Source organism: Artemia sp. Qi Xiang Cuo, chromosome 21 (genome assembly GCF_049724085.1).
Source record: "Artemia sp. Qi Xiang Cuo chromosome 21, ASM4972408v1, whole genome shotgun sequence".
Lineage (NCBI taxonomy): Eukaryota > Metazoa > Arthropoda > Branchiopoda > Anostraca > Artemiidae > Artemia > Artemia sp. Qi Xiang Cuo.
This window is the reverse complement of record NC_142814.1, coordinates 14,484,211-14,503,911: the sequence shown is the minus strand read 5'-3', so window position 1 is coordinate 14,503,911 and position 19,701 is coordinate 14,484,211. Positions and strand designations below refer to the sequence as shown.

The 19,701-nt window shown below is 35.6% G+C and overlaps 1 protein-coding gene across 2 annotated transcripts in view; it reads left to right on the top strand.

Annotated features, from left to right (window-relative positions):
- The window catches only part of Pka-C1 (Protein kinase, cAMP-dependent, catalytic subunit 1), a 464,283-nt gene that overhangs the window by 356,790 nt on the left and 87,792 nt on the right, over window positions 1-19,701 (top strand). Inside the window, exon 2 of one of the 2 annotated variants that reach the window (XM_089107084.1) lies at window positions 5,469-5,597. The exons of the other annotated variant lie outside the window; for it this stretch is intronic. Coding sequence (XP_088963210.1) covers window positions 5,535-5,597 — 63 coding nt within the window. The 5' untranslated portion in view covers window positions 5,469-5,534. The remainder of the gene's footprint in view (window positions 1-5,468; window positions 5,598-19,701) is intronic. 2 annotated transcript variants of the gene reach the window in all.

The following is a 19,701-nucleotide window of genomic DNA, read 5'->3' as shown; positions in this document are numbered from 1 at the left end:
ACAGTTCGTAGTAACGAACTGTAAGTAAGGAGCCACCCGGCTCAATAGTAACCGAAACTCTAAAAACCGGAATTTTGATACCCATAAATACATCAATAGAATCAAATATTTATGATGATTTCAATATAAGTTTCATTAAGTTTAGTTTTACCCATCAAAAATTACGCGCCTGAGAAAATTTGCCTTATTTTCGAAAAAAGGGGGAAACACCCCCAAGAAGTCATAGAACTTTAATGAAAATCACACCATTGGATTCAACGTATCAGAAAACCCTGCGGCGGAAGTTTCAATCTTATATCTGCAAAATGTTGAATTTTGTATTTTTTGTCAGAAGAAAGATTACGAATGCGTGTTTATTTATTTTTTTTTTTTTTTATTTTCCCAGGGGTGATCGCAACGTTTAACTTATCCTATAACATCGTGAAAGGGGTCATTCCAACAGAAATTAAAAGTTCTAGTGTCCTTTTTAAGTGACAAAAAAAATTGGAAGGCAACTTGGCCCCTTCTCATGCTCATTTTTCCCCAAAGTCACCCGATCAAAATTTTTGAGATAGTCATTTTGTTCAGAATAGTCGAAAATCTAATAAATATGTCTTTGAGGATGACTTAATCCCCCATAGTTCCCGGGGGAAGGGCTGGAAGTTATGAACTTTGCCCATTGTTTACATATAGTATTGGTTAATGGGAAGTATAAAGACGTTTCAGGAGGGATTTTTTTTCTGATGGGGAGGGGTGTTGGAGGAGGGGCTTACGGGGGAGGATCTTTCCATGGAGGATGTTTTCTTGGGGGAAGGGGCATTTCTATGAAGGGGGCGCCGGATTTCCCAGCATTATTTAAAAAACGATCAGAAAATAAATACTCGTAAAAGACTAGTTTTTTCAACTGAAAGTAAGGAGCAACATTAAAAATTAAAACAAACAGAAATTATTACGTATATGAGGGGGTTCGCCCCCTAGTCAATAACTCGCCCTTTTCGCTAGTTTTTGTTTAGTACTTTCAAAAGAGCTATCTATTCGAATTAACCGGCCTTTGTGATTCAGGGGTTTGTGATTCCAACAAAATTCGAACTTTAGAGTAAAGAGCAAGGTATCGACTAGGGGGCGAACCCCCTAATATACGTAATAAAATATACGAATATAGAAGTTCGTTACGTAAGTTAATTCGTAAGTTACGTCAGAACAAAATTTCGAGAAAGCCATTTAGCCAAAAACGTAAAATTAATATGCAAATTTCGTTTGTATTATTTATGTACGGTGAGCCAAAATCAAAGCTGCATTAATTCTAAAACCTTCAGAAATCAAATAAAGAAAAACAAGTTTTTTTTAACTGAAAGTAAACGCGACATTAAAACTTAAAACGAACAGAAATTATTCCGTATATGAAAGGGGCTGTCCCCTCCTCAATACCTCGCTCTTTACGCCAAAGTTTAAATCTGTCACACAACTTTATTTTTTAAAACAATAAAAGCCCGAAGCACGAGTAGATGTAGAAATGGAGCGAGCCACGCGTGTAGTAGTGGATTTGTATCTGGAAGCACAGCCTGAAGCACGAATATGTAGATATAGATGGGTAGCCATGGCTATAGATGTAAGATAAGATAAGATAAGTTTTATTCTTCATTATAAATACACATACAATATTACATGCTATTATTCCCCCAAAGGCTCATTTGGCCTTTGGGGGAATAAGATCTACATGTAAATGTAGATCTAGAAGCACAATTTGAAGCACACGAGTATGTAGATATAGATGTGCAGCCACGGCTGTAGATGTAAATATAGATCTAGAAGCACAATCTGAAGCACACGAGTATGTAGATATAGATGTGCAGCCACGGCTGTAGATGTAAATATAGATCTAGAAGCACAATCTGAAGCACAAGAGCATGTAGATATAGATGTGCAGCCACGACTGTAGATGTAAATATAGATCTAGAAGCACACTCTGAAGCACACGAGCATGTAGATATAGATGTGCAGCCACGGCTGTAGATGTAAATGTAGATCTAGAAGCACAGTCTGAAGCACGAACATGTAGATGTAGATGTGCAGCCACGGCTATAGATGTAAATGTAGATCTAGAAGCACGGTCTGAAGCACACGAGCATGTAGATATAGATGTGCAGCCACGACTGTAGATGTAAATGTAGATCTAGAAGCACAGTCTGAAGCACGAACATGTAGATGTAGATGTGCAGCCACGGCTGTAGACGTAAATGTAGATCTAGAAGCACGGTCTGAAGCACGAACATGTAGATATAGATGTGCAGCCACGGCTGTAGATGTAAACGTAGATGTAGAAGCACAGTCTGAAGCACGGGCGTTTAGGCATGAATAAGGATAAGAACTACAAAGTTTGTCTACCTTTAGCCATCTGAACGGCTGAGCGATCTGAACCATCCATTGGAAGCCATCTGACGGTTCAGAACTGTATTGGTTTAGTAAAAATGGCTTTATTTCACAAGCAGAGGGGAAATTCCTCATTCTAGGAGGGTCTCTTGGTCCGTAATAAAATTTAGATGGATCAGCTTTCTTCTAGAATTCCAGATTTTAGAATTAATGTCTACTTTAATGAAAAAATACTCACCGGCTGACAATGTACCACCTGGCCCAGCATAAACCCACTGTGGTATGCACTGAGCTAGGTATTAGTCTATAGACATCCATTTCTAAAAAAAAAAAACAACAAAAAACAGAAACAAGACAAGCAATATGTGATCTATAGGTGCTTCCATTCTCAGGCTCTGGTCTCTTCGCAGTATCTTCGTTTGATGCAGTGGTATCTCTTGCGACCAGGGCAAAATCTTGATTAGTACCCCCCCCCCTGTCTCCCACAAAATTTTCAGGCCTAGTTCTAACAAATTTTTTTTCATTTATTAACAATTGTTTTCAATTTATTAATGATTCATTTTAAATTATTTTTAATTTGTTATTTTAATTGTTTAATTATTATTATTATTATATAATTATTCAATAATCATTATTTATTTTTAGTTTATTTTTATTTCATTAATTAATTAATAATTTTTTACTTATATTCATTTATTAACTGTGTCCTCTACTTTATTTTAACAAAAAGAAAACTTATTATTTACTTGAAATTTTGTGCCCCTAAAATTTCTGAGCCCAAGACGAGTTTCCCCTGTCTGTCCCCTCTAAAAACACCTCTAGTTTGATGTGCAATTTCTTCATCTTGAACCCTGATATGGTCGATAGATTACTGTTTTCTTTTAGCACCTCAACATCCCTGGGAAGTATTGGTATATTCCGCAAACACATATGTAACACTTACGCAATGTGCTACTGTGAGAATCACTCTATTTGACGGTTTCAAAAGCATTAGAAATTAAATTGCTTTATCTCTCGAGTTCTCGCCATACCTCTACTGCTGTACTGCTTTAAATTGCCTACCTCTCGTGCTCATACCGTACCTCTACTACCGTTCGCATATAAATTGTCATATCTCTCATGCTCATACCGTACCTCTACTGCCGTTCCCATATAAATTGCCATATCTCTCGTGCTCATACCGTACCTCTACTGCCGTTCACATATAAATTGCCATATCTCTCGTGCTCTTACCGTACCTCTATTTTCGTTCAAATATGAATTGCAGTACCTCTCATGCTCACAGTCCAGTTGTTAGCTAGACTGTGCCCAGCACTAAACTACATTTCAGTTGTCAGCACTAAACTACATTTCCAGTAACGTAAATGGGAGGCTTTTTGTCCCGAAATCTTGAGATTTGAATTTATTGTTTACTGTATGTCTTTATATTTTCAGTATAGTTTGCCCATCTTTTATTTTTTCCGAGGTTTTGCTCCCCCCTAAAAGTAACTACTTGGGGTTCAGATTTTCCCCTTCTTTTTTGCTTGCTGTATCATGCGCGCACACAAAAATTGATAAATAATAAATAACCGCAAATCCACTTCTCTTCCCTGAAACGTATATAATTAATATTAAATTATTTTATATTCAGAATAATAGTGGCGTTTTTGTTTTGAAGTTTTTTTGTCACTAGTAATGTAAACATGTTAAATGATCTTTAATCCACTTCCTCTTGAAGAGTTGATTCTAAGTTGTGTCCACAAGGTCAAACCTTGTAATTAAATCTGCTCGTGAAGTCTGCAGCTACTCGCGAGAAGCGGAAGACCATCAATTGAGGCCAATTTTTATCGTCTAAAATTAGAAATAACCGTTTTAATAGTTTAAAGAACAATGCTATAAATTAAAATTATCGTTTTTAAATATATTGTAAAAATAAAGTGTTTTAAGAAAAAAAAAAGGGAAATAATCCTCCATATATAGAAAATTCTAAGAACTCCAGGACTGAACAGTGGCGTAATTTCATCAAAATCCTGGGGGGGGGGGGCAGAGTTGGAGCCAAATTTTACCAAATCAAGTGAAAATGACATTAAAAACTGAAAGCTGAGCCATTTGGTACCATTAAGGTACTATATAGTACTAATACTATAAAGATACTTTTTGGCACTGTAAAAGTAAATAAATACTAAAGAAAACTGATCTGTTTCTGTTGATTATTGAATTATTGCAGGCTTTTGTTAGTTTTGACACGATTTTAGAAGAAATTAAATTTCAGCTGGGGGGGGGGGGGTAAATTCAGGTGGGGGGGGGCAAACCGAGTCCTGGGAGGGGCATTTGCCAGACCCCCCACCCTCCCCTATTGCCTAAATTACGATCCCGTTGCCTAAATTGTCTAAATTTTGGCGAATTTTCCCGCATTGTCTTATATTTATCGCATAATTCTCCGATATTTATCGAAAAATATTATCGCCTTCTACTTATCTCGTTATTTTCATCATTACTATTGTTTTGATGGTTTCGAGAATAATAGAGCACACGCAAAAAGCAAATTTTAGTTTCCTTAATGCAGAGGGGGATGGGAATGATAAAAGCCCCCCCCCCCTCTAATACGTTCATGTTTTATGCCTCAACGGGAGTAATTTGTCCTCGGTCTCCCTCTTAGCCTTGTGACTACATTCATCAGGAAACTTGTAAGGCGAAGAGCTTTGTCCACATATCAGCTGCATCAACTTCTCGCTGTGGAAATACGTAGAAATATAGGCTTAAACTCTTTAAAGAGGATTTAAGATTTTAAAAATAGAAATTTACGATTATCAAGACCAGGGACATGCGCAGGGAGATTCTTGGACCCCCCCCCTGAAACTCAGAATTTTCTTGAATTCCTGGCACTTTTTATTCAAATTATCGAATAAAATGCGTGTATTATTGTTACCCCCTCCCTACCGTCGATTATTTTATTATTCACACTTCCCCAAAAAAAATACAGGGTACGCGCCCGGACAAGCCTTTGGGCGCAACATCATTGTTGGCCCCAAAAAAATTGCTCTGAAAATTCCTTAGACCTTTGAATGGAAGAAATCTTGTGTTTAGTAAAGATAGTTTTTTTTTAAATGATCTTTTTATATGTAAATATTGTTTTTCAGAATACTGCTGGTTTGGAAGATTTCGACAGAATCAAGACCCTCGGAACAGGATCTTTTGGACGCGTAATGCTTGTACAGCATAAATCCTCACGGAAGTTTTATGCCATGAAAATACTAGATAAGCAAAAAGTAAGATTTTTAAAATACTTTTTTGACCCTTCCTGTTAGTAAATGTCATCGTAATATGATCTTTTTATGCTTTGGAAGCCACGAGTTACACACAGAAAATTTTGGCTTAAGAACTGCTCTAATTAAATGTACTAAAATAAATTAACATATACTGAAAAATTAAACATAGAAGCCTAAATTTCTCAAAGACAGAATTTTCCATATTGAACTTGAACTTTCCAAGGAAGAAATCAGTTATTAACTGGGATTCAGTTATTGAATGAGAATTCAGTTATTATCTACCAAAATTTTGTTGTAACCAGCGTTGCCAGTTTTTTGGTCCATGAATGTGTCGCCTGAGGATCCAAGTATGTGTCATTTTTAGCTAAAATGCGTCCACATCTTGAAATCTTAAACACAAAACTGTTTCCCTTTACCTGCTCTTTCAGTCAAATTTCCTACTTATAATGTCTGGGCTCATTGTGTAAGTCTTTGGTATGTTATTTTCTAGCAGAAATACAAACTTAATGCTTGAATTTATTTTTGGTCGTGGGGGGGGGGGGGGGTAAGGAGAAATTTATAAAATGGAAAAATATTATTTATTTTCGTTGTCTTTATACGATTTGGACAAAAACTTGGAGGGGGGGGGGCTCAAACTGGGCACCTCTCCTGGATAAGGCCTTGAACGTAAGACAACAAATATGCTAACATTCGAATGGTCGACTCATTTACCGAATTAGTTTTGAAATTCGCTTTGTCCTTCGTTTTAGATTAAAGAATACACTGAAAAGGTTGTAAAAACATGTACAAATATGAAATTGTTCCTATTTTAGGCAAGTTCAGAACAATCTCTAAGGAAAAGTTTTTTTTTTAATATCACTGTTTTGACCTGATGAATGTATAGAATCAATCCTGAAACTAATGAATCCAAATATATAAATAGCCTTTTTCGTTGTAAGTTACAGCTTTAAGCGGCTTTCGCACTACGAACGTATTTTTCTATGCTAAGCTATTAAGTTACGATATGAGATTGCAATGGCCCTGCAACACCGCTTGACAAAAGGTATTAGTCTTAAAGATAACTTAGTTGAAAAATTAACCTTTTTGAGAACATAAAATCTCATTTCATCATTAGGCTGAGAACTTTTCAGACCATCCTCCTATTTTAAGCGTAACAATCTACACTTAAACATGCCGCTTTTACGCTAGACAGACATAAAAATCCATGAAACCGTCATAACCATCGTCATGAGCAATTCAGAAATTAAAAATTTGGCATAGAGATTGAGATTCAAGCTCTGATCAAGTGTGAAATGCTTTTCAGGAAAATGTTACTAATTTATTCCTCAGCCTGAAATTTCATTTTGTTGCTTTTACATTGACTTTTTAATAACGTGACATAAACCTGCATAACGTAAATTCTATGTTGAGCGCAAATCTGTTTCGCACTACTTACGTTACGGACAAAATTTACTCTCTAAGATTGCCAAATGTTGCATAAGATTGCATAACATAGGGGGTTTGCCCCACTGCCTGGCTAAAATTTAGTTTCCTCAAAAATCTTGTCAAAACTCAGATAAGCCTAAAACTGTATAATTCAAGCATCCAGAGAAACGGGTCAGTTTTCATTAGTATCTTTGCCTTTATGGTACTATCTGGCTCTTTTTTCAGTTTTCACTGCCATTTTACTTGATTTGGGAAAATTGGCTCCAATTCCCCCGCCCCCTCAGAATTTTGACGAAATTACGCCACTACTAGTGTGAAAAGTTCTAGTACTTAGTGTGAAAGAACCATTAGACTTTTTGTAAAATTGCATGTTTCTTAGGGAATATTAATCTGAAACAAACAGGTCTGGTCAACAAAAATTATGTTTAAATTACTTGGGTATTTTTTTACTATTTAGAAAACTTAATTTGAATATCCTTCAGGAAATAAGAAATACCACAGTACACCTGTTTGGCAGTAAGCCTAGATATACTGTAGGAAGCTGTTTTCAAGACAAATTACCCAATTTTCTCGGTTGGATAGAATGTGCCACAAGTAACGTTGGTAGGAATATTCCTGTCGTAATTGATAGATCACTAGATATGTATTGTGATGAATGACAGTCAAAAATAAAGAAAAAAGGAACACGTTGTTGTTTCTGGCATATGAACCGAATTTTTTTTTCTGGGGGTCTTTGTTGAAGTACCAAAAAACAGGTAAATTTTGAAAAAATTTTGAAAAAAAGGTAACGATTTTGAAAAATATGAAGAAAAAATAGAGAAATCACAGTTTTTTTTACGTAGGGGAATTAAAAATTTTTCACTTTTTATCTTGTTATATTGTTTTAATTAATATGTAGACCCCCCAAATCAAAGTATCCACAAGGAAGTCACTGGGGATTTCCGAAAATATGAATTCTTTTTTTTATTAAGGTTATGATTGCAACTTCCCATTTACGTGAAACAGTCACCAAGGATGTATCCAGGATTTTTTTCGAGGGGGGAGTAGGGGTTACAAAAAAACCTTACAAAATTCGTCAAAATTTGTTTATATGCATTTGCTACTTTTTTACAATCTCATTTTACTCTTTATTTTTTTTTTTTTGGGGGGGGGGGTTTAACCCGGTACCCCTGCGACCCCCAGTAATGGGGGTAATATGCTTTTACCCTCAGTAATTCCGTATAATAATTCCAGTGTACATACATACATACATAGGCTATAGTTTTTTGCACATGGTGCTCTAGTAAACACCAGGGATGTGGAGTTGGAGGCGGAATTTTAGTAAATTTTTGCTGAATGAAGTCGGAGTTGGAGTCTGTTTATCGAAAATGTCTTGAGTCGGAATTGGTTATAACCTACGACCGACTCCACAACCTTGGTAAACACTAATGAGTCGCTAGGGACCAGATAAAAAGCGTTTTATTTTCCAGAGAATCATTGATAAAAAGCCGAAGGGTCGCTCTTTCTCAGAAAATATGTGTATCAGCGGGCGTCTGCCAAGCGTGGCGGAGCTGTGCCAAGGGATTTAGGGAATGTACCAAGCTTTTCGAGGTTTTGTCAAGCATGGCGGAGCTGTGCACAGGATTTTAGGGAGCACCAAGCTTTTCGGGGATTTCGCCAAGCGTGGCGGAATTGTGCCAGGGGTTATAGGGAGTGTACCAAGATTTTTGGGGATTGTACCACGCGTGGCAGCCCCGTGCCTGGGGTTTTAGGGGGTGTACCAATATTTTCGGAGAGTGTGCCAAGCGTAGCAGAGCTCTGCGGCACACTTGGCGTTCCGAATTATGCACCAGGGGGTGGAAAGTCCGCGCCCTCGCTGAAAACTTCATCTGTGGATCAGAAAAAAATTCAATACTTATAGTTTCCCATTATATAGAGACCCAAAACGTTTTCAGTGAGCCTTTAAGCACTATGACGCATAGCACTATGACACTATGACGTGTAGCACTAAGCACTATGACGATAAATGGTGTCATGTTGGTACTCAATGGATAAAATATTGTCAGAGTTATAGGTTCTAATAATCTTGGGCTACGTGATCATCGCCCACCACCTTGATAATTTTCTTTGCCCATTTCGCTTACAAATTGTAACGGGCCTTTGCAAATATGACCATTCGATAGGAAAAATATTTATCCTTTTCAAAATCCTTTCAAAGAAGGTATTCATATCAAGGCCGTATCCAGGATTTTTGTTTAGGTGGGGGCAAGGCCGTATCCAGAGGGGTGGTTAGGGGGTTGTAACCCCTTCCGAAATGTTTGTCTGATTCGTGAAAACGTAACAAAAAGGGATATAAACAAATTTGTTATGTGTTCTTTGAGTTTTTTTTTGTGTTTACCCCCTCCCCTGCCCCCGAAAAAATCCTTGTGTAAAACACCCCCCGAAAAAATCCTGTATACGGCCCAGGGTGGGGGTCACAAAGAAAAACTACAAAACAGTCCAACCATTTTTTTTATGTATTTTAGTTTCTTTTTTTACGACTGGGACAAAAATTTCAGGGTGTGGGGGTCAAATCTGGTACACCCCCCTGGATATGGCCTTGATTGTTTTGCCTTTTTTTTACCGATGATATACAATCAATTTAAACGAAGATATTATATTTTGATAACCGCCTTTGCCATCATAAATCTAGTATATATTTTTAATGAATCATTCTTGTCGATGGGCTCACTAAACACAGAAGAAACAGATGACTTTGTCGGAAAAATAAACGAAAATTTGTTATGCAAATTGGTTATAACGTGACCATAAGTATATTCAAAGTATGCCTCCGATTTTTGTGATCAATCATTATTGTGTATTGTGCTGCCTGTCAAAAATTGAACCTAGCCGAGGGTGTTTTTTTTTTCTTCTCAATTTCGTTAATTCCACAGAGGAGAAGGTAGATTAATCCCTTACTAAATATGGAGTCCGTCCTCGGCGTCTCATTACTGATTTGAATAACTAAAACTGCTTTTCCATATTTATTGCAAAATTTTTTCTATTGGTATGGTCTGTACCCCCCCCCCCTTATGTCGTCGTATATGATATATACTAAACACTAGAGGCACATTGGCCATGGTTACAAAAAAGGGCAACAAAAAGAAAAACATGAAAAAACAATATAACAACAACTCAACCCCCTTTTTTCGAATACTTGCCTTTTCACTCTCCCTACAGTGCACTATCCTACGAACGTACCTCCTCACATTCTTAATATCCAGTTGGCAATTACTCTTCACCATATCCAGCTTCATTTCCTTTGCCTTTATCCCGATCCCAACAATATCCTTCCTCGAATCCTTCAACGCCTTACAACTGCACAAAAGTGCTCCGGACGTAAAAATTTTTTTTGTTGAGTGAACGTTTCCGCCGTTCTACGTTCGACCAGTTTCTACAACCCGTTTCGAACAGAACATTTTGACCAGTTTCTACGTTCAGGAATGGAGTTCATAGGTGTCGGTAGGCGGTTTCCATTGCCACCCTTCCCTCTGGGAAAATATAATATTTTATTGAATTTCTGCAAGGAAAGATGAAACTAAGGCCTAAAATAAGTTGAGTATTCTACCGACTTTCTTGGAACCTCAGATGCTAATGCAGAGACCCTGGAACTTTGAGGTTATCGTTTTTCTTTGGTTCCAAAAATTAGTTGAGGACCCGAGGCCTAGGTTGATCCAGCTGAAAAAAAAATAAAAAAAATAAATGATGAAACTAAGGCCTAAAACAAACTGAATGATCTACCGACTTTCTTGGAGGTTCAGATACTAAATGCAGAGGCTAATGGACTTCAAGTTATCGTTCTTCTTTGGTCCAAAAGTTAACTGACAGCCTGAGGCCTAGGTTAATCAGACTACAAAAAAATAGTAAAAAAATAAACTAATAAAAAATAAACTTAAAATAAGTTGCATATTTTACCGACTTTTTTGGAAGTTCAGATGCTAGTTCTTGAGGTTCAGTTGTCATGCCTTTTAGAGCAAAAAATTAGCGGGGGATTAGGTTTTTGGGGGATGCATAGAAAATGGTGACGCCAGGATAAGAAGAATACTATATAAACTTTCTTAGAGATTCTTTCTTAGAGGTTACCAATAATTACAAAATAAAAGTTGACAATTGAATAATTTCATAAAATCTAATCTGATTAGGCTATCTATTCTGAAATGTACTCAAAAGCATTTATATTACTTAAACATACAAGCGGAGACAAATAAATATGAGGGTTTCTTTCTACTAGATGGTTGGTACTTTAGAATTAAGACCAATATATAATTTATTAAGTTGAATAAAGCCATACAAAAACAAAAGAGTATCTAGTAAACTGCGCGAAAAAAGTAAACCAAAGTACTTGCAAAAAAAGAGAAATTACAAAAAATCCTTGAGAAAAAAAGAGAAAAAATATATTTAAATTTAGGCAAAAAAACCTGTTCAACCTCAACAACCTAAAACTTAAAATAACCTCAGTCACAGTGGCGAATCTGGCCCTTCTTGCACCCGGGGCAAAATCTTGATAAACACCACTTCCCCTGTCTCTCAAAATTTTCAGGACAAATTTCAACAAAATGTTCATTTATTAAGAAAATTTTCCAATTATTTCAATTTGACGTTTCTTACTTCAGTCTCTGCAAAATTATTAATTATCTTGTCACAATTGATTGTTTCTAATTCTTCGCGTTCTATCCTTATTATCGCTAAATAATTTAGTCGCTCCTGGCCCATAGTCAATCTGATACGCTAATATCAGTTTAAGTTTACTGTTTTACTTTTGCTCAGCTTCATGGTGACCTCGCCCGGCCCCGAAGTGTTCCGCTATCTTTTACCTCTGATAAAAATAATTATAATCTTCGTAATATGACAAATCCTGTTGAAGTTCCATTTACTCCTTGCATAGGGTCAGATTTTAAGCCTCTAATGGCGTGTTATAATGTTTGGAATAAGTTGCCTGAATCAGCTCAAGGGAGCCAGTTATTCGGTTTGTTTAAAAAAAAATTGATAAAAATTCTTTGGCTTCGTAGAAGTTATTTTTATTTATTTTTTTTTTAGTGTATTTAATCTAATTAATTAATTTAGTTTATTTATTCTATTTTTTATATAGTTTTCATTTTATCTATATTTTCTTTTCTTCTCCTTCGTATGTGAGTAAGTGGTCATTTTAAATTTTCTTTTGTTTTTTATCTCTGAGTAAGCAACTCATTTGCCTTCCCCCTTTGTACAGGCCAATGAGCCTTTGGGGGAATAATAACATGTAATATTGTACGTGTATCTAATGAAGAATAAATCTTATTTTAAGTTTACTAAACGACCGCTCATTACTGGCCATCGACACTAATCGCTAATAACATTTGATAGGCAACTGTTCCGTTTCCGAAGCCCCCTTCTCCGTTTTGCACAATTCATTCTAACAACGTTAAAACTAATTAAATTCCGTCTACTTACTCTAATTTTCAAGGAATGGTGGTGACGATTTGGGAAAAAGGAAAATCTCGGATTCATTTTGATTATACTTAGTGCCAACTTTATTTTGATAAACGAATAACAGTTCAAATAGGGACAAATCCTTTTATTAGACAGTTAAACAATGAAAAAATTTCTGGATATTTCGATCACATACACAGTGATCGTCATCAGAAAATTAACTAATGTTATATAATAAAACGGCGCTATTTATACAAAACAAAATAATTACATATTATTTTGTGCTCTTATTTTTTTCGACGGAATTACGGAAGCAACTTAACCTCCCAGTTTCCAATTCATTAGCTTGATTTGAATTATCAGGTGGGCAGAGGTCAAACGTGTTGGGAGAAATGAACTTTACTTTATCCGACTGTTGTAGATTATCATAAATTGAATGATTATAACCTTTAGATTATTTATTTGAAATTTTGTGCCCCTAAAATTTGTCCCCTTAAGACCGCTAAGTCATGCATTAAATAATCTGCTACGCGTGTTATATATATTCTATATTTCCATCCCATCTACCCAATCCTTACAATAGAGACACATTACATTTGTTCCTGAAACTGAATGTGTCTGCAATTTGATTTTTTTTTGCGGAAATTCAGCAAAAAAACTTAGTCTCGTATTTTTCTGTCAATTTCAGCAAGGTTTCATGTTTGACTAAATATCTTTTATAATATTTATTTTTTGCTGTCGTATTGGACTTCCCATCTATGTTTAATGAGTAGGCTATGTACTTATCGATGTAGGTGTCCTGTTTTTTCATTCTTTGAAATTAGTTTTACATCTCATAAAATTGCATTTTACACCGTATTTAATGTACAAAAATAAATTCCACGTTGTTGTTTATTGATAGGAACCTACTGTGATTGAAGATTAAATTATGTGGAGGTCAATATATGACAGAACTAGCAGATGTTCTTTTTTTGTATATAATCTCTTTCTATAATAGGCAGCCTTTATGTTTTTGTATCTTTTTTGCATATGTAACCTCTAAAGCCGCGCAAACATAGAGGGAGGAGGAGCAAGGTCTTTGAAACCTTATGGCTTTCATGAATTCCTTCATGCTTTGTGAATAATTTTCCCCCAGATTATTTTGGCTGCCGTACTTAAGAAGGAGGGGCGGGGCCATTTTACTTAAACCTCATGGTTTTCATGAATTTCCCCATGTTTTGTGGATAATTTTCCCCCAGATTATTTTGGCTGCCGTACTTAAGAAGGAGGGGCGGGGCCAGTTTACTTAGATCTCATGGTTTTCATAAATTTCCCCATGTTTTGTGAATACTTTTCTCCCAGATTTCTTTGGCAGCTCCACTGAAGAAGGAGGCAGGGGGCCAGATTGCTAGAACCTCATGGCTTTCATGAATTTCTCCATGTTTTCTGAATAACCTCCCCCTAGATTACTTTGGCAGCTCCACTTAAGAAGGAGGCAGGGGGGCCAGATTGCTAGAACCTCATGGCTTTTGTGAATTTCCCCATGTTTTGTGAATAATTTCCCCCTAAATTACTTTGTCAGCTCCACTTAAGAAGGAGGCAGGGGGGCCAGATTGCTAAAACCTCATGGGTTTCGTGAATTTCCCCATGTTTTGTGAATAGTCTTCCCCCAGATTACTTTTGCAGCCCCACTTAGGAAGGAGGCAGGGGGCCAGATTGCCAAAACCTCATGGCTCTCATGAATTTCTCCATGTTTTGTGAATAACCTCTCCCCAGATTACTTTGGCAGCTCCACTGAAGAAGGAGGCAGGGGGACAGATTGCTAGAACCTCATGGCTTTCATGAATTTCCCCATGTTTTGTGAATAACTTCCCCCCCCAGATTACTTTGGCAGCTCCACTGAAGAAGGAGGCAGGGGGCCAGATTGCTAGAACCTCATGGCTTTTATGAATTTCCCCATGTTTTGTGAATAAGTTCCCCCTAGCTTACTTTGTCAGCTCCACTGCAGAAGGAGGCAGGGGGGCCAGATTGCTAAAACCTCATGGTTTTCGTGAATTTCCCCATGTTTTGTGAATAGTCTTCCCCCAGATTACTTTTGCAGCCCCACTTAAGAAGGAGGCAGGGGGCCAGATTGCCAAAACCTCATGGCTCTCATGAATTTCTCCATGTTTTGTGAATAACCTCACCCCAGATTACTTTGGCAGCTCCACTGAAGAAGGAGGCAGGGGGACAGATTGCTAGAACCTCATGGCTTTCATGAATTTCCCCATGTTTTATGAATAACGTCCCCCCAGATTACTTTGGCATCTCCACTGAAGAAGGACGCAGGGGGACAGATTGCTAGAACCTCATGGCTTTCATGAATTTCCCCATGTTTTGTGAATAACTTCCCCCCCAGATTACTTTGGCAGCTCCACTGAAGAAGGACGCAGGGGGCCAGATTGCTAGAACCTCATGGCTTTCATGAATTTCCCCATGTTTTTTGAATAACTTCCCCCCAGATTACTTTGGCAGCTCCACTGAAGAAGGAGGCAGGGGGGCCAGATTGCTAGAACCTCATGGCTTTTATGAATTTCCCCATGTTTTGTGAATAACTTCCCCCTAAATTACTTTGTCAGCTCCACTTAAGAAGGAGGCAGGGGGCCAGATTGCTAGAACCTCATGGCTTTCATGAATTTCCCCATGTTTTGTGAATAGCTTCCCCCTAGATTACTTTGGCAGCTCCACTTAAGAAGGAGGCATAGGGACCAGATTGCTAAAACCTCAAGGCTTTCATGAATTTCCCCATGTTTTGTGAATAACATCCCCCTAGATTACTTTGGCAGATTACTGTAGATTACTGAAAAAAGATAAGAATTATTTATTTAACAGAAATCCTCGCTTTTTGAACGAACACCATGTAAAGAAAAAATCACACTGAATAAAACAACAGAGTCCCTCAAACCCCGTAAAGCTATTTTAAAATGTATAACAATTATTTATTTAAACGAAATCCTCGCTTTCAATTGAACGGAAAAAATATAAGAATTATTTATTTAACAGAAATCCTCGCTTTTTGAATGAACACCATGTAAAGAAAAAATCACACGGAATAAAACAACAGAGACCCTCAAACCCCCGTAAAGCTATTTTAAAAGGTATAACAATTATTTATTTAACAGAAAACCTCGCTTTCAATTGAACGGAAAAAATATAAGAATTATTTATTTAACAGAAATCCTCGCTTTTCGAACGAATACCATGTAAAGAAAAAATCACACGGAATAAAACGACAGAGTCCCTCAAACCCCGTAAAGCTATTTTAAAAGGTATAATAATTATTTATTTAACAGAAATCCTCGCTTTTTGAACGAACACCATGTAAAGAAAAAATCACACTGAATAAAGCAACAGAGTCCCTCAAACCCCGTACAGCTCTTTTAAAATGTATAAAAATTATTTATTTAACATAAATACTCGCTTTAAATTTAACTTAAAAAATATAAGAATTATTTATTTAACAGAAATCCTCGCTTTTTGAACGAACACCATGTAAAGAAAAAATCACACGGAATAAAACAACAGAGTCCCTCAAACCCCATAAAGCTATTTTAAAAGGTATAACAATTATTTATTTAACAGAAATCCTCGCTTTTTGAACGAACACCATGTACAGAAAAATACATTCCCGATTCGTCGTTAGGCATTTTTCAAATTTATAACAAATTACCTGAGTTAACAACTCCTTCGGGCCTCCAAAATTAACCCCTCTCCTCCCTGCCCTCAGAAATGGGGGGGACGAAGAGAACGTTAGATCCCATCTTAAATTGGCAATACTTATCAATCATCAGTTGTGTATTATACAGATCATATATCTCTTTACCACTTTTTAAATATTAATAAAATAATTCTGATTATAATGTCCAATTTTTTGTTTACTTTTCAAAATGTTCGTATTTGGAACTTTGTCAGTTAACACTAAGCTGTAAATTGGGTAACCCTCTTGCAATAACAATCCAATTTTTTGCCTGCTTTTCAAAATGATCGTATTTAGAAATCTGTCATTTAACACTAAGAAGTAAATTGGGTAACCCTTTCGCAATAACAATAGGCTTAGCAGTGATTAAATCTCATTGTCGGCGACAATTCAATCAGATTAGAGTTGTGTAAATGGAAATACCTTTTCGCAAATTGAGTTAGCTTCTATTTCATAGACAAAATATTTGAATTCCTTTTATTCAAATCACCTATCAAGTTATCAAAAAATATATGAACTAGAAATCTGGTCTGTAAATTGTGTCAGAAAAACTTATCCGTTAAAACTTTATTTTAAACTAATTCATCTAGGATTTTTCACAAGCGATTCGTACTATCCTCGCTTATCCAATTTGTGAATCTCATTATCCCTTTTTGCAAAAATGTCACAAAGATATGTATACCATGAACTAGAAATCCGGTAAATTGCGTCAGAATCAACTTGTCCTTCATCAAAGTGAAAGACAAGTCCTCAAAAGTATAAGACCATGTCTGGTTGGCCTAGAAACATATCTGGTTGGCCTGGAATGTGAGGGAGCTCTGAATTTCTTTGAAAAGGTGTCAAGCTTTTATTGAATAATATAGAAATTGCTATACCTCCGAGCAAATAGCATTGAAATTGCTATACCTCCGAGCAAATTCCATATGTGCTTACTACTCTTATGTCTTGTAATTCTGCTCAAGTAATTGCACAGTTTCAATTGTTTCACTATGTAATTAATGTTGTTCAACAAATATTTTATGTCAGTTGTAATGTCAGGTCATTTTATGTCAGGTCAACTGACCTGACATAAATGTATTTTATGTCATGTCAGGTCAACTGACATGTGTGCCTGGTGTACAAGAAGCGACACCCTGATCAAACATACCCTAATCAAACAGTTCGTGGTAACGAACTGTAAGTAAGGAGCGACCCGGCTCAATGGTAACCGAAACTCTAAAAAACGGAATAATGATATCAATAGATACATCAAAAGAATCAGATTTTTATTCTGATTTCAAATATATATATAAGTTTTATCAAATTTATTCTTACCCATCAAAAGTTACGCGCCTGAGAAAATTTGGCTGATTTTTGAAAAGGGGGGGGAAGACCCCCTAAAAGTTATAGAACCTTAATGAAAATCACACCATCATAATCATTGTATAAGAGAACCCTACTGTAGAGGTTTCAAGCACCTATCTACAAATATGTGGAATTTTGTATTTTTTGCCAGAAGAAAGATCACGGATGCATTTTTTTTTTTTTCCTCATTGGAACGGAAATTAAAAGTTCTAATGCCCTTTTTAAGTTAACAAAAAAATGAAGGGCAACATCATATTTTTTTGGTTATACGTAATCCCGTATGATTACGTGCGCGCACGTAACCTCGTCTAAATTAACCTTAAAAAAATGAAATAAAGCTATGTCGACTTTGCATGTCTCTCTCACTATGTATGCGCTGTCGTGGTGTGTAACCAATCAACAATCAAGTTATTGTATAATGAGCAAACTCCGCTGTCTCTGATTGGCCCCTAAAAATGAGTGTTGTCGAAAAAACCTGTCTGGCTGAAAACGTGGAGTTTTCGTACTGCTCACTTTTTGCAATGTGGAGGAACCAGTAGGGAATCCCCGTTCGTTTGGAAAGGTGCAAAGGAAAGGCATGCAAATAGTATGTAGTTTCAAAACGTGTTTAATCGCGTTTCTTGAATGAAGTATCTGTACTGTATATTCAAGAGGTGAAATCAATAAAGAGCTTGTTACTTACTTACAAATATTTTTATAATTTCTTGAATGAAATTTCCGTATTGTGTATCCAAGAGTTGACTTCAAGAAAGAAATTGTTACTTACTGAGAATATTTTCATAGTTTCTTGAATTAAATTTCTACATCGTGTAGCTAAGTGAAAATTGTTTGTGATAAAGAGAAAAAAAAGTTTCTTACTTGCGACTTTTTCATAATTTCTTGAATGAAGTATCTAAATTGTGTATCCAAGAGTTGAAATCAATAAAGAGTTTGCTACTTACTTGCAAATATTTTCATAATTACTTGAATGATATTTCAGTACTGTGTATCCAAGAGTTGACTTCAAGAAATAAATTGTTACTTACTGAGAATTTTTTCATAATTTCTTGAATTTAATTTCTGCATCGTATATCTAACTCGTGAAAACAATAAAGAGTTTGTTACTTACTTAGAATTTTGTCATAATTACTTGAACGAAATGTCTTTTTGTTTATCCAACAGGTGAATTCAAGAACGAATTTGCTACTTAGACAGAGAATTTTTTCATAATTTCTTGAATTTAATTTCTACATCGTATATCTAATTCTTGAAAACAATAAAGAGTTTGTTACTTACTTAGAATTTTGTCATAATTTCTTGAACGAAATGTCTTTTTGTTTATCCAACAGGTGAATTCAAGAAAGAATTTGCTACTTAGTTACAATTTTTTCATAATTTCTTGAATGAAATTTCCGTATTGTGTATCCAAGAGTTGACTTCAAGAAAGAAATTGTTACTTACTGAGAATTTTTTCATAATTTCTTGAATTAAATTTCTACATCGTGTAGCTAAGTGAAAATTCTTTGTGATAAAAAGAAAAAAAAAGTTACTTACTTGCGATTTTTTCATAATTTTTCGAGTAAAGTATCTGTACTGTATATCCAAGAGGTGAAATCAATAAAGAGTTTGTTACTTACTTACAAATATTTTCATAATTTCTTGAATGAAATTTCCGTATTGTGTATCCAAGAGTTGACTTCAATAAAGAAATTGTTACTTACTGAGAATTTTTTTCATAATTTCTTGAATTTAATTTCTACATTGTATATCTAACTCGTGAAAATAATAGAGTTTGTTACTTACTTAGAATTTTGTCATAATTTCTTGAACGAAATGTATTTTTGTTAATCCAACAGGTGAATTCAAGAAAGAATTTGCTACTTAGTTACAATTTTTTCATAATTTCTTGAATGAAATAATTTCTTAAATTTAATTTCTACATCGTATATCTAACTCGTGAAAACAATAAAGAGTTTGTTACTTACTTAGAATTTTGTCATAATTTCTTGAACGAAATGTATTTTTGTTAATCCAACATGTGAATTCAAGAAAGAATTTGCTACTTAGTTACAATTTTTTCATAATTTCTTGAATGAAATTTCCGTATTGTGTATCCAAGAGTTGACTTCAAGAAAGAAATTGTTACTTTCAGATAATTTTTTAATAATTTCTTGATTTAAATTTCTTCATCATGTAGCTAAGTGAAATTTGTTT